At 39.0% G+C, this 14,168-nt stretch overlaps 1 protein-coding gene across 1 annotated transcript; it reads left to right on the forward strand.

Annotated features, from left to right (window-relative positions):
* The first annotated feature begins 265 nt into the window (after window positions 1–265).
* Window positions 266–13,933, forward strand: sf3a3 (splicing factor 3a, subunit 3). The gene is made up of 17 exons (XM_054764507.1): window positions 266–472; window positions 586–633; window positions 1,394–1,446; window positions 2,345–2,450; window positions 2,537–2,609; window positions 4,948–5,039; window positions 5,125–5,207; window positions 5,285–5,423; window positions 5,521–5,589; window positions 7,490–7,557; window positions 8,610–8,717; window positions 8,804–8,873; window positions 9,078–9,242; window positions 11,082–11,192; window positions 12,053–12,143; window positions 13,387–13,442; window positions 13,514–13,933. Exons 1-17 carry the CDS (start codon window positions 377–379, stop codon window positions 13,589–13,591), a joined length of 1,506 nt encoding a protein of 501 aa, XP_054620482.1. The 5' UTR covers window positions 266–376; the 3' UTR covers window positions 13,592–13,933.
* Window positions 13,934–14,168: the final 235 nt, after the last annotated feature.

Genomic DNA, 14,168 nt, shown 5'->3' on the forward strand with positions numbered 1-14,168 from the left:
CATTTGTAATCAAAATAATTTGAATGATGCAGAACCCTGAAGCAAAACAAAATAAACATGAGCTTTACTCATGCTACACGACAGTGTCCGTATTACGTTAAAATTATTCAATTACTTACGTGCAAAATTTGGTTACATTTTAAACACTCGTGTTTTAACAACACCACACATGGCTCATTTGTTGAGAAAAAAAAACATATGGAACAATTATTTTTTATTCTTGTTTGTTTTGGCAGCATTTTCGTGGCGTACGCTCAGCGTGCAGCGCCGCGACAACATACGTACCGGAAGTAGCATTCGCTAGCAAGTACTGTGCTTTGTTGTTCAAGCCTTGTGCGCGTCTTTCGTTTTTTTTGACACACGAACTGTGTGAGACATGGAGACAATTTTAGAGCAACAACGTCGCTATCATGAAGAAAAAGAGAGGCTAATGGATGCTAAAACTAAAGAAGTACTACACAAGAAATCGACGGTGAGTTTTCCGCCAAATGCTACAAATTAGCATTATTGTTCATTGCAATTGGACACATGACAAATTGTTAGTAGGATGATTTTATTAAATATGAACGTGTTCTCTCTTTACAGTTGCGGGAACAGATTAATTCGGATCACCGGACAAGATCCATGTTAGATGTAAGTAAAGCAATTAGGAGACAGTCTAATGGCCACCCAAACGCTTGTGCGGTTGTAATGTTTATTTTTCTTCAATAATCAAATTCTTCTGTAAAGTAATTTGTTCTTTAAACACAAAATTCGTCAGAAAGTTTGCACAGTTACTCTTATTTTGTATTGTGCTCTCAAAACAGCCGTCCGTTCATTTTCTACTGCTTGAGGCAGGGGTGTCCAAATTGTGGCTTGGGGGCTATATGGGGTCCGCAGCTAATTTTTATGAGCCCGCATTTTGTAGACACAAAATTAAACACTGCCTCATAAAAATAATTCCAAACTATTTGTCCCCTATAAACACAAAGCTGAATTAAATATATTTATATTATCATATCACTTACATTGTGTTGGTTTTAGCATGCAATTAAGTGAGCTGAACAATATGAAATTTAGTGGCCCCTGCATATTTTATTTTTTTGTGTGTTGCCTTCTGTGGAAAACGTTGAATTTACAAGGTTATCGTACAGGCCCAGTATATTGTAGTATTTTTACAAGATCGCTTTATATGTTTTTATGGATTTTGCTCCTGTGTATATGTGATTGACAGGTTGAAGCTGTGTAGAACAACACTGACATACAGAAAACAGCTGAAAGTTTAATAACAATCATAATCTTTGAATGGGGCTGACGAAACAGACAAACAGCAAAGCCAACCGGATTACAAATTGTGCATTTGCCAGCATTATTGATTGCGTGCATGTGTACTAATCATTGCTATCGCTTCTAGAGGTACATGGACGTGAGTGCCAATCTGAGGGACTCTTATGAGGACAAAGATGGGTAAGTCTTTGTTTTTCCAGTTTATAAAATATCTATATTAGTTATAATTTATTTCTGGATCGGGAAGCGTCTTCTTAATCCTGCTAATCCAGGGGTGTCCAAAGTGTGGCCCGCGGTTGTTTTGTAATCCTGCAGCATATTAAGAGGAAAAAGTTGTAATCTAATGAGAAAAGGTCATACTTTTACAAGAATAGCATCGTAATATTATGAGAAAAATAATGTCATTTTAGTAGCATAAAGTTGACATCGTAAAGAAATGTGTTTGTGCTTTCATTCATATTAGCGTTTGCTTGCTAACTGCTAGCTAGCACTCTGTGTATTCAATCACTACGTAGCTAGCGTCCGCCTCCACGTACTGAGACAAAGACGCTGAATAGCTGACAGGAGGCTCACTCTTTCCCTTAATTTGCACACTTGCACGCAAGCAGAGTGAAGCCTCCTGTCATCCAGCCTGTGCGCTACAGCGAGACGAGGAAATGGAACAGGCATACCTACATGTCGACATGTCAATTTATCGAGGCGTCAAAATGATGGACCTTGGTTTTCTCTCTTGTTCGATGAATTGTTTTATCGCTTATCGTGACAAGACTAGCGTCTATGTTAATGTAACACATTAACACTTATTTAGCTACACCATAGCATCAAGAACATACCTGGGAGGCTCAGTAGGTTACATTAACATAACAAGCCAGTGAGTTAAACAAGCAAGTTAGCGGTTAGCAAGTTCACCAAGCTCCCGATCTCATTCCCCATCACCGAATCCAAGACTAGAGTGCCCTTTTGTGGCTATCGACGGTAATGTTCACTCCTTCGTTCGTGACAGTTGGTATGAACAGAACAGTATGATGATCTCTGAGGGGACTGTGCCACACTTTGACCCCTGCTGTGTTTTTGGCAGAATGAGAAGAGATGAACTTGCTGCCATCTCGGGACCGAACGAATTTGCAGAGTTCTACAACAGACTTAAACAGATAAAGGAGTTTCACAGAAAGCACCCGAATGAAGTAAGTGATCAGTGGCACGCCAATCACACATTAGTATGTAAATGTGAGTATGTCAAAGCTGTTTAAACGGTTTGTTTGTCTTCCAGATTTCCATTCCTATGTCTGCCGAGTTTGAAGAGCTGATGAAAGCCAGAGACAATCCTTGTGACGAGGCTCAGAGTAGGTCTTGATCAATTGCCAACTTAGAATTCTATATAGCAGGGGTGTCCCAACGGTTTTCCAGTGAGGGCCACATAGTGAAAAATGAAATGATGCTACTTTGGCACTTTGATATTTTGTAATGCAACACATGTAGATATGCTCAGACGTTACTGTATATATACTGAAAGAAAACAAATTAAGCTTTGTCATGTAGGTGGAAAAGCCTATTAGTATCAACTTTGCTCTTTTTTCCCATTTTTGCTTTTGGTTTTTTTTAGGGCTGGGCAATGTATTGATATTTTGATATTTACTTTAAGCATGATATCAAAACCAACCATATTGTTGATATGGCTGTACATCCGTGAATGGAGGAGGAGGGGCGGAGCAGAAGCCCGGCGGCTCCAGTTGAAGCGACGGCGTCTGCGGTGGAAGAATTAGTCAGCAAGGAATAAGCGGTAGCTCAGTAATGTGGAGGTATTTGAAATTCAGAGCATTAAAAAATTTTTGCCACCACCTTAAAACTTGGCACAAACTCCAATACGAGGAATGTGTGAAGCTGCAAGCTGTCTGCCGCGCTCCTGTTGCGTTCCTCATGAATGCTTTAAAAACCTGCTGAAAACGACGGACTCACGATGTCCAGCGAGCTTCGCAGTCACAATTATTTAGCACGACAAGCCTTACCACAAAAGTACAAGGAAGTCAGTCAGACAGTTGCTAAGCCTGATGGAATTGACAGGTTGGTGTTCCTGGCACAAAATAAGGACATACAGTACTTGTGTCTTTTAAAAATGTTTACCTAAAAAAATACTACTCTCCAATTTAAAGTATTTTTGAGTTGCTGACATTTTAAAATTTCCTCTTAAACCGAGCACTCCTTCATATTTTGTTCTTTTGTTGTTAGCTGAGGATTTGAGCATAGCTAAAGCTTTGTTAAAAAAAAGCTTATATTTGAGTTTTGCTGTATTTCAGAAAGAGAATGGCCTACTTTATTTTAGAGGCATGTTGCGTGAAGCTTTAAAATCCTCGTGTTAAGTATTTGTTTTAATAAAACAACTTGAGAAGCATATTTGGCTTTGATTTTGTCTAAAATCACTCTGCTTATAAAATATTTGGATATATATCGGATGTAGATATTCAACCGAAATAATCGGGATATGAGTTTTGGTCCATATTGCCCAGCCCCAGTTTTTTTTGTAATATTTTGCAAATATTTCAACTTCTTCAATCTGCATAAGTTGTGTTTCACTAATATTATGACTTTATTCTCATAATATTCCCCAACCCGGTTTCCCAAAAATGACAACTGTTTTGTTTTTTTCTCATAAAATTACAACTTTTAAAAGGTGACATTTTTTTCTTTAATATTTCAGCTCTATGCTACTGAAATTACTTTATTTTTCCTCATATTGCAAGTTTATCCTCTTACTTTTTTCAGTTTTTTTATTTTCCAACTATTTCAACTTTCCTCTTGTAAATATAACTTTTTTCCCATAATATTTTGACATTCAACCCCAAAGTAATTTTCCAAAAATTACTTCTGTGTTTTTAATTTTTCCAACTATTTCAACCATCTTCTTTTAAATGTTCTACGTGTAATTATGACTTTTCCCCCCGTATTTATTGACATAACATAACTTTTTCCCTAACTTAGTTTTCCAAATAAATTTTAATCATAGTATAGTTTTGTTTCTCATATTATGTCTTTAAAAAATGTTTCTCTATACTACTAAAATTGGCTTACTGAGACTGTTTTTCTGTTTTTTTTCCCCTAAATAGTTACTTTATTCTTGTAAAATTACAGCTGTTTTTTCCATTTCTTTTTTTAGTTGTATATTTTTTTATTATTTTAAAATGTTTCATCTTTTTTCTGGTAAATTTTCTTCACATAATTATGACTTTATTCCCATAATATTTAGACTTTATTCTCTAAAGTTTTTCCACAACAAAATTTTCCAAAAATTACAACCATATTAGTTGTTTTTTGTTTCTCATAACATTACGACTTTTAGAAGGTCTTTTTTTTTGCAACTTTATGCTAGAAAAATGTTATTTGTCCTCTTCTCATAAAATTACGAATTTTTCCTGTTACATTGCATTTTAAAAGGACTGATGATTTTTACATTTTTGATGCTGCTGTTTTTTTTCTCGTTGTAGTTTTTTTTTGTTCAATTGTATTTTCAGAATGTTCCATTGGACAATTAAAAAAAAACAAGCAAAAAACAGCAGCAGGACGCAAATGGCCCCCGGGCTGCACTTTGGACAAAACCGGTGTAATTGTTGGGGATTATTTAGCTTGTTTGGCCTTAAACCTCCTATAACCCTACAATGACACCTTAACGATCTTACTTTTTTGCAGACCTTGTGGAATTCACGGACGAGGAAGGATATGGACGCTACCTCGATCTCCATGACTGCTACCTGAAGTACATCAACCTGAAGGCAGCTGAGGTTCTGACCCTTCAGCATCACGCTCTATCACCGTCCATGTGCATGTTTTGAATGTTCTGACCAATATATTCACCTCTTCCATCAGAAAATTGAGTACATCACTTACTTGTCATCATTCGACCAGCTTTTTGATATCCCCAAAGACAGGAAGAATGCCGAATACAAAAAGTAAGTAAACTTAATATCCATATTCAGGTACATAATGATGTGGGACATGTGTGGTAGTACTGTGATGTTTCCTGGAGGTACTTGGAGATGCTGCTGGAGTACCTGCAGAACTACACAGACCGTGTCAAACCTCTGCTGGATCAGAATGACCTCTATGACAAAGTGCTGTCAGACTTTGAGAAGAAGTGGGAGAGCGGTAGCTTTCCAGGTTGGCCTGTAGGTCCTCCTCCATTCTATGAGATGATGTTTCGGCTTCCATCGATCATCCTGTCTGATCGTTCATGATTATTTCAACTGCCTTCTTTGATTGTAGAAAGAGACAAGTAGTGCTTTGACACATGCTGGGGCTCACCTGGACCTCTCTGCTTTTTCTTCTTGGGAGGTAAAAATGCATTTAAAAAAAATTTGTGTTTTGTATCTCAATTCTACACATGCTCCTGACCAAAATGTTAAGACCAGTTGAAAAATGTCAAGATTATTGCAAACAAGCATTAAAAATTGAAATTGGGTGTTCATCAGCTGATCAGACCTTTTTAAGACAATAGCTAACTCCCTTAAAATAGAAATAACATTTTCAAAAAAGGTGCCAGTGATGAGTAGCTGTGCCATTCTTGTTAATCAGCTGAAAAATGGGTTTGGGCATGCTTGATGCCAGTGTTTTCAGGAGGCAAGTGGCAATGTTGCTCCAGGTGGTGAAGATGGCTTCATGGAGGGCTTCCACTGTGTGGAACTGATGTCCATTTTTGTAAACTTCCCTTGCCATCCATCCCCAAATGTTCTGAATTAGATTTAGATCAGGGGAACATGCAGGATGGTCCAAAAGCGTGAGCTCATTCCTCTGGAAGAAGGCCCTTGTCAGGCGGAAAAAGCCTGTTGAAAAAGCCAGTCATTGGCACACATACTTAGACCTTCAGAAATGAGGGATGCCACCTGCAACATCACCACATAGCCAGCTGCCGTTTGACGCCCTTGCACAACTTTAAGTTCCATTGTTGCATTGATGGGAAAAGGAAGGAAGCCAGGAAGCCAATAAAACTTTCTTTCACCTTTCAACGTCCCATGTTTGCCGCTTTTGTGCAAATTCCAAAGGGGCAGTTTTGTGTCGTTGAAGGACACAGGGCCTTTTGAAGATGTTTTTTTCTTAAAAGCCTTCTCTCGCAGATGGCGTGTGATGGTTATTGATCTACATTCGGCACCAGGAACAACCTTCATTTGGACTGAGTATGGTCCCGTGACCTGACGGACAGCCAATCGGATTCTCTGACTCATGGCTGGAGGATCTGCTGCTTGGTTCTTTTGTTCCATAACCCTCAGGACCTTTGAAGAAGTTTCAGATGACTGCCTTACTGCGTCCAACCTCAGCAGCAGTGGCGTGCTGCAACAGTCCATCACATTCACTTCACATTTTTGCCAAGATGTGGCTTTTACAGGCTGTGCTCTTAAAGTTTTGATCAGCTGATGAACAGCATATTTCACTTTAAAGGGGACCTATTATGCTGTCCCTCTTTTCTGACCTATACATGTTGTTACCATGTTGTGTTATCATGCTAAACGATGCCAACGCGTCCGATAATGAGGTTTGCGCATTTGGAAGTGAGACCCGAAAGCAGTTTTGGATGGCTTTGCTCGTTGTGTTTTTTTTTAAGACAACGTTCTACTGAGGTCACTGCAACCCAGACTTCCTTATATGGGCTGCAGATTGCCTGCAAGGACCTACGTTTCTGGAAGCCCTCAGGAGTGCTTGGGAGTGTGACCAACCACAGCGGAGTGAGCTTGGAGGGAGGAGGGCCGGGGATGGAGTAAATCAGAAAGACTGTTAGGGCAGGAGGCAGGAAATTCAAGGAAATACTGCTGGAAGAGGCGCACGGTCTGGAAGGTTTACAAAGCTTTCTGTGTGGGTTATCTTGTGTAGCTGCTCTATAGAAGTCTAGAACTCAATACAAATGTCTGAAAATGAGTATAATTGGTAATAATCACAATTATGGTAATAATAAATCGTTTTTTGTCTCACTCCCCCTTCTTGTTTTTGCATATTGTAGCTCTACTTAAAACCTCATTAAGATCCAAATATGCAAAATGCAAATTCTAGCAATTTTTTAACTGGTCTTAAGATTTTGATCAGGGGTGTATATGCACACACACACAGACACAACTCACAAAAAGTAAGACATTTTGGGCAACACAACTTGATGTTTCCTTAGTTTTTGTGAGTATTGTATGTGCACTAGTATACAGTATCTAGTTCTTGTATTTTAATATAAGTTGGTAATTTTGTCACACAGGAGTTGGCTTCCTTGGGTCTGGATAGACTTAAGTCTGCTCTAATGGCATTGGGACTCAAGTGTGGAGGGTAAGCATGTCTGCAAGGACTCTACGCACTACTGTACAGTCATGGAAAAAATGATGAGACCACCCTTGTTTCTTCAGTTTATTGATCCATTGTAATGCCTGGTACAACTAAAGTACATTTGTTTGGACAAATATAATGATGATAACAAATATAGCTCATAATAGTTTAATCTAAGAGCTGATATGTAGCAACTTCTTTGGTTTTCTTGATAATAACCAAAATCACTTAAGTTCTTACATGAATAGCTATAGCATTGTACTGCCAAAAAATGTACTGTAACTCTTAAGAGCTATTTTTGTTGTGAGCGTTATATTTGTCCAAGCAAAGGTACCTTTATTTGTATCAGCCATTATAATGAACAAGAAACTGAAGAAACAAACAAAAAATAATTTTTTCCATGACTGTATATATTTTCTTAAAGATGTTACAAGCCACGTTTGCTGTTATGACAGGAGTGATCTGTCTTCCAGGTGTGATTGTTGGAAGTTGTGCACCTTGATACTGTATAATAGTCCAATGTCAGTGTTGATTACTGGTATTACCCATTCAACTTGTTTGCATGCATTCAAAATATGACTTTTTCTCATTACAACTTTTTTCTTTTAATATTTTGGTTTTATTCTTGTAAAATTACAGCTCTTTCTTTTTTTTTAAACATTTTTTTATCAACAAATTCGACTTTCTTCTGGGAAATGTTCTTCTCGTAGTTAGGACTTTATTCCCGTAATATTTTGACGTTATAACTTTTGTACATTTTGTTTCTCATAATATTACAGATTAAAAAAGCATCTTTCATTAATATTTCAAATTTATGCTACTTAAATGATATTTTCGTCATAATATTACGTTATTCTTGTAAAATTGCGTCTTTTTTCCCCCCCGTTTTTTCTGTGAACATTTTCACTTTATTCTTGTCAAATTAGTGCAGATTTTTCCATTTTGCGGCCGTTGGGTTGTTGGTTGAAGTGCTGCTGCTTTGTTGTTTTATGAAAAGATGTGAACATGCATTCCAAACATCTGATTTTAATATGTTTTATTTTTATGTTCGACAGGACCCTCGAAGAGAGAGCTCAGAGACTTTTCGGCACCAAAGGCAAATCCCTCGAATTATTAGACCCTTCACTGTTTGCCAAGAATCCCAAAGTTAAAGGTCCTAAGAAGTATGTGGGTGTAAATAATTCTAGTCTAATACTAAAACCGCCTAATGTTAAATTTAGGTAATAATTTCCATTCACCTTATCTGCAGAGACACCGAGCGAAACAAGGAAATTGGCTTCCTGGAGGCTCAACTCTACGAATATGTTGAAATCCTTGGGGTAAGGCAATATTTGTATGATGGACTGAATACATTTTAGGTTTGAATCAGCCATTTTTTCCCCAAACTGCTATGTAGTATGGATAATTAGTCCTCACGGGGCCGGCAAGGCTCATGTCGTCGCGGTCGTCTCCCAACTGTAAGGCAGTGGGTACCCAGTTTTACACCCGTTTGGCATCATCGACATGTCGTGTCCATTTTGTAGGAGCAGAGGCAGCTAACTCACGAGAATGTGCAGAGGAAGCAAGCCAGGACTGGAGAGGAACGTGAAGAAGAGGAAGAGGAGCAGCTCAGTGAGAGTGAAAGCGAAGACGAGGACAATGAGATCATCTACAACCCGAAGAATCTGCCACTGGGTTGGGACGGCAAGGTGAGGCCACTCTACTTTTACATATCCATGCCCGTACTCAACCGCAATTCAGACTCTCCAGGATTTTTATAATGTTTTCATTGTGCCCATTCAACCAATCCCTGCATATTACCATAAATTCCGGTGTACTGTATAAGTCACACCGGTGTATAAACCCAGAGGGAGGCTGACGTCATTGCAGCGCCTCAATGAATGCATTCCTCAGATGCAATGCATTTTGGGAAAACTGAGTGTTTTTTTCCCCCAATTTACACTGTATTGGTACATGTTTGTATATTTCTGAGGTATAGCTTTTGAGTGTTAAGTTGCTGTGTGATGAGTTTAGTGTTCTTAGTAAGACGACACCGTGAGTCAGACTGTTATCCTGAGTAATGACCTCCTGCGATTTCCAATAGGTTGACAAGCTCGTTGTGAGTCCGTCATTGGCCAAAGAAAGTGCTACCGTTTCCTGACTGACTTGCGAGCGGCACAGTATTTAAACAATTAGTAGTAGTTCTGACGTAAAGGAGATGTCACAAGATTAGAATTTAGCCATAAATTAGCCTCACTGATATATAAGACGCAGGGTTCAAAGTTTAAAAAAGAAGATGCTTATATACCGGGATTTATGGTATGCACAATCTGGCTACTTTGTTCAATCCCTGCAACTTCCCCCGAGCGACGGATGCACCTATCACGTTTTTTTTACTTCTGACCCGGAGGTGTTGCCATTTGTGTTAGGAAAGGTTTGTCTGTCAGCGTTATCAGCTCTCTCTCTAGCACAAAAAACATTGAATTTGGCACTAATTGTGGCCTTGAGTAACAACGTTAACTGTGAAAAAACTGCTTTGGCATTAACTGTTTTGGGATTATATGGGGGTGTACAAGGTGCAGCCCACGGATGTTTTCTTTATTGTCCCCTGGCACATTCTAAAAATATAATTTAACAAGAAAAATAAAATAAAAAGAGCAGCAGGAATTGATTATGAGGAAAAGTAACATTTTAGTTCCATAAAGTTGAAATACTAAAGAAAAATGTTTAAAGTTGTAATATGAGAAACAACAGTAAATAAATTTGTAATGGGTACAAAATTAGGTTGTGGAAAAAGTTACTTTACGAGAATAAAGTCCCAATATTGTGGGAGTAAAGCCATAATAGTACATTTTAATTTACTAAAAGAAAGTTGAAATAGTTGGAAAAATGTAAAAAAAAAAAAAAAAAAAAAAAAACAGAAAAGGGGGAAACAAATGTCTAATTTTACAAGGATAAAGTCAAAATATTAAGGGAAAAGTCGTATTCCAACGAGGAAAAAAAGTAGCAATTTCATAAGAATAAACTTGTCATATTATGAGGAAAAATGTCATTTTAGTAGCATGAAATATTAAAAAATATATATGTTACCTTTTTTAAGTCGTAATATGAGAAACAAGCAACGAATAAATTTGTAATTTTGGGATAATTAGGTTTGTGGAAAAAGTTATCTCACAAGAATAAAGTCCAAATATTCTGGGAATACAGTCATCATTACGAGCAGAACAAATTTGAAATAGTTGGACGTTTAAATCCACCACCCACCCCCCCTGCAGGAATGGAAAAACAGCTGACAAAAATAAAGTAAAAAATAATATTAAGAGAAAAAAGTTACAATTTTAGGAGAATAAACTTCTAATATTATGAGGAACAATGTCATTATAGTAGCGTGGATTTGAAAAATGTAAAATAAGCTGGTTGCCTGATATGCTTTACGACAATTTTTATAATAAAATGTGAATGTGAGTCAACAAAGTGTGAATGAGAGTCCCCCTGCTGGGCACATGACTCAACCTTTTACTCTTTCTGACTGCTTTTATTCCTTCCAGCCAATTCCTTACTGGCTCTACAAACTACACGGGCTGAACATCAACTACAACTGTGAAATCTGTGGAAACTACACCTACCGAGGACCCAAAGCCTTCCAGCGACACTTTGCGGTATTTCCTGTGCAATCAAATCAAATGTTTACACTTCACACTTTCACGATTACAGCAAGCCGTTCCATCCACTTGTCACACACACTGACATATGACGACTGAAGCTTTTGGCTGGTAGAAATGTAACGTATCTGTCAAGGGAACGTTTTGTGGTGGCTTCAAAATAGACAAGACAAGTTCTTTGAGAATAATGAGAGGTATGATGCATGCAAGGAGACAAATCAATACAACCTGAACGGACAGCGTCTTAACTTCTACAGGAAAAAATGTGTTGCTACAAGTATATAAGATGTGCATATGTGAGGGGAGGGGTAACCTAAAATGAGAGGCTTAAAAAGCCCAGACGCCCAAGGCTGTCGGGTCTGAGCATGTGAAGGGGAAGTTCTGGAGACAAGAGGCCTCCAGCCCCGAGCAGATCACCACAGCAAGACTCTGTGACAGTGTGTATCTTAGCAGAAATACTGTACATGTGTGTTAGTGAATAATTATAACTAATATTAGGAAAATCAATTTTAAAAGTGCAATAACAAACCATATTCCTGACAGTATTATTGTAATATTAACCAAAAACGCCAATCCAAACATCCAAAACATGCTCAGTCCGCTGACTGTGCTGGCCATGCAACAACTGGGATGTTTTCCGCTTCCAGGAATTGTGTAGCCATCCTTGCAACACGGGGCCGTGCATTATCATGCTGCAACACGAGGTGATGCTCGTGGACGAATGGCATAAAAACCAGAAACTAACCTTTTTTTTCTTCTTGTTGACAGCCTGAAGGCCTTGCCTCATTCACTGATGTTTGTAGCCTTCTATCTTTCTCAACTGACATAATGTCCTTTTTTTTGTATGTCCTGGCCAGGAGTGGAGACATGCCCATGGTATGCGCTGTCTTGGAATCCCCAACACAGCCCACTTTGCTAATGTCACACAGATTGAGGATGCTGTCTCTTGTAAGTCCCATCTTCATACACAGTGTAGATTTTAGAACGTCACACACACTTCTTTTTACAAGAACGTTAACACTGCAGTCGGACGTTTTACAGCGCTTCCACAATTTGAGAAAAAACATTGTTGAAATGTTTGCAAATGTATTAAAAAGTGAACAAAACGAAACAATCACACGTGCATAAGTATTCACAGCCTTTGCTCTTTGTTGATGCACCTTTTGACAGCAATTACAAAATTTGTCTTTTGCATTTAACGCATCCTCTTGAGGAGCCGGGGTGCAGCCATCGTGCTCAGCTGTAAGCTGTGGGAACATCTCAAGCAGGATCAGTGGCGAAGGCTGTGAATACTTACACACATGCATTAGTGTAGCTTGCGTGACACTCATAAAATCATCAATTCCCAGTCTGATTTTCTGGTTTTTCATCAAGAATCCTAAACAGCGTGGGAATACTTCTGCTTCTCTGTGACCATGTGTTTAGAGTTTTAAGGCTAAGTCGCCTGTCCGTAATTCTTTGACTACTTGGATCTTTCTGCAGCTATGCTCTTGTCAGTGTGTAGAATGCGTCCACGTGCTACTGGACTGGGAAAACAGACGTGCCAAAGCGTACAAAGTGCAAAACGCATGTGTGTGCTACCACATGGACGTGCCACGAAGTAGAACGTGTGCGGCTGCTACCATATGAACATGCCAATGCGTAGAATGCGTGCACCTGCTACCATACGAATGTGCCAATGCGTACAACGCGCGCTACCACACAAACATGCCAATGCATAGAACGCATGCGCCTGCTGCCATGTGAACGTGCCAATGCGTAGAACGCGTGCCTGCCACTGAATGTGCCACTGAGTAGAACGTGTGTGCCTGCTACCACACAAACGTACCACTGCGTGGAACACGGGCTACCACACAAACGTGCCAATGCGTAGCGCGCGCGCTACCAAACGAAAGTGCCAGTGTGTAGAACGCGTGCTACCACACGAACGTGCCAATGGAATGCATAGAACGCGTGCACCTGCTACCATACAAACGTAACAACGCGTACGCAAGCGACCACACGGACGTGCCAATGCGTAGAACCCCTCCGCAAGCTACCACACACAGGTGGAACACCAACGCACCCACTCTGAAATGAATTTTCTTGTCATACTGTATATTTGACATCCATTTGATGCATTGCATGTGTTGGATTAGCATAAGAAGGTTTGTTTTTTTCATAACTTTCAACTTTTGTTCACCAACTTCAGTGTGGGCAAAACTGAAGTCCCAAAAGGCATTAGAGCGTTGGCAGCCTGACACGGAGGTAAGCAAGCACCGGAGCACAAAAATCATTGATAACTCGGTAATACTCACTGGATGACGTGTGTTTTCAAGGAAGAATATGAGGACTCAAGTGGAAATGTTGTCAATAAGAAGACCTATGAAGATCTCAAGAGACAAGGGCTGCTGTAGATATTCCAGAGAAGTACACCCCGGCATTCAGTGGGAACATCTCTTTTACTATCTTGTGACAATTTGTTGTATGAGTAGTTTTGAATAAACACTCTCCATCCCCAATATGGATAGTTATGTAAAATGGCAATTATTGTTTTGCACAATAAAAATAATACCCTGGTTACCAATGTTTTTGACTCGGAGAGCCATTTGCAGCCCAAGGCACTTTCTAAAAATCAGTAATTTCACAAGAATAAAGTAAAATATTAAGAGGAAAAAGTTGTAATCTAACAAGAAAAAGTCATTTTATAAGAAAAACGTAATAGAAGCCCACAGAAGCAAAAAGGAGAGGAGTGGTTAGTCCCTTATGTAGCTGGGGTCTCCGAAAAACTCCAGAGGATCTTATGGCAACACAAAATTCCTACCTATTTCAAACCAGTAAATACCCTGAGACAAAAATTAGTGCATCCTAAAGACAAGGCTCCAAACCAAAAACAGAGCAATGTGGTCTATTCCATCCACTGTAAAGATGAGGAATGCAAAGAGCACTACATTGGGGAAACTAAGCAAATGCTCCAAAAAAGGCTTTATCAAC

Source organism: Dunckerocampus dactyliophorus, chromosome 20 (genome assembly GCF_027744805.1).
Source record: "Dunckerocampus dactyliophorus isolate RoL2022-P2 chromosome 20, RoL_Ddac_1.1, whole genome shotgun sequence".
Classification (NCBI taxonomy): Eukaryota; Metazoa; Chordata; class Actinopteri; order Syngnathiformes; family Syngnathidae; genus Dunckerocampus; species Dunckerocampus dactyliophorus.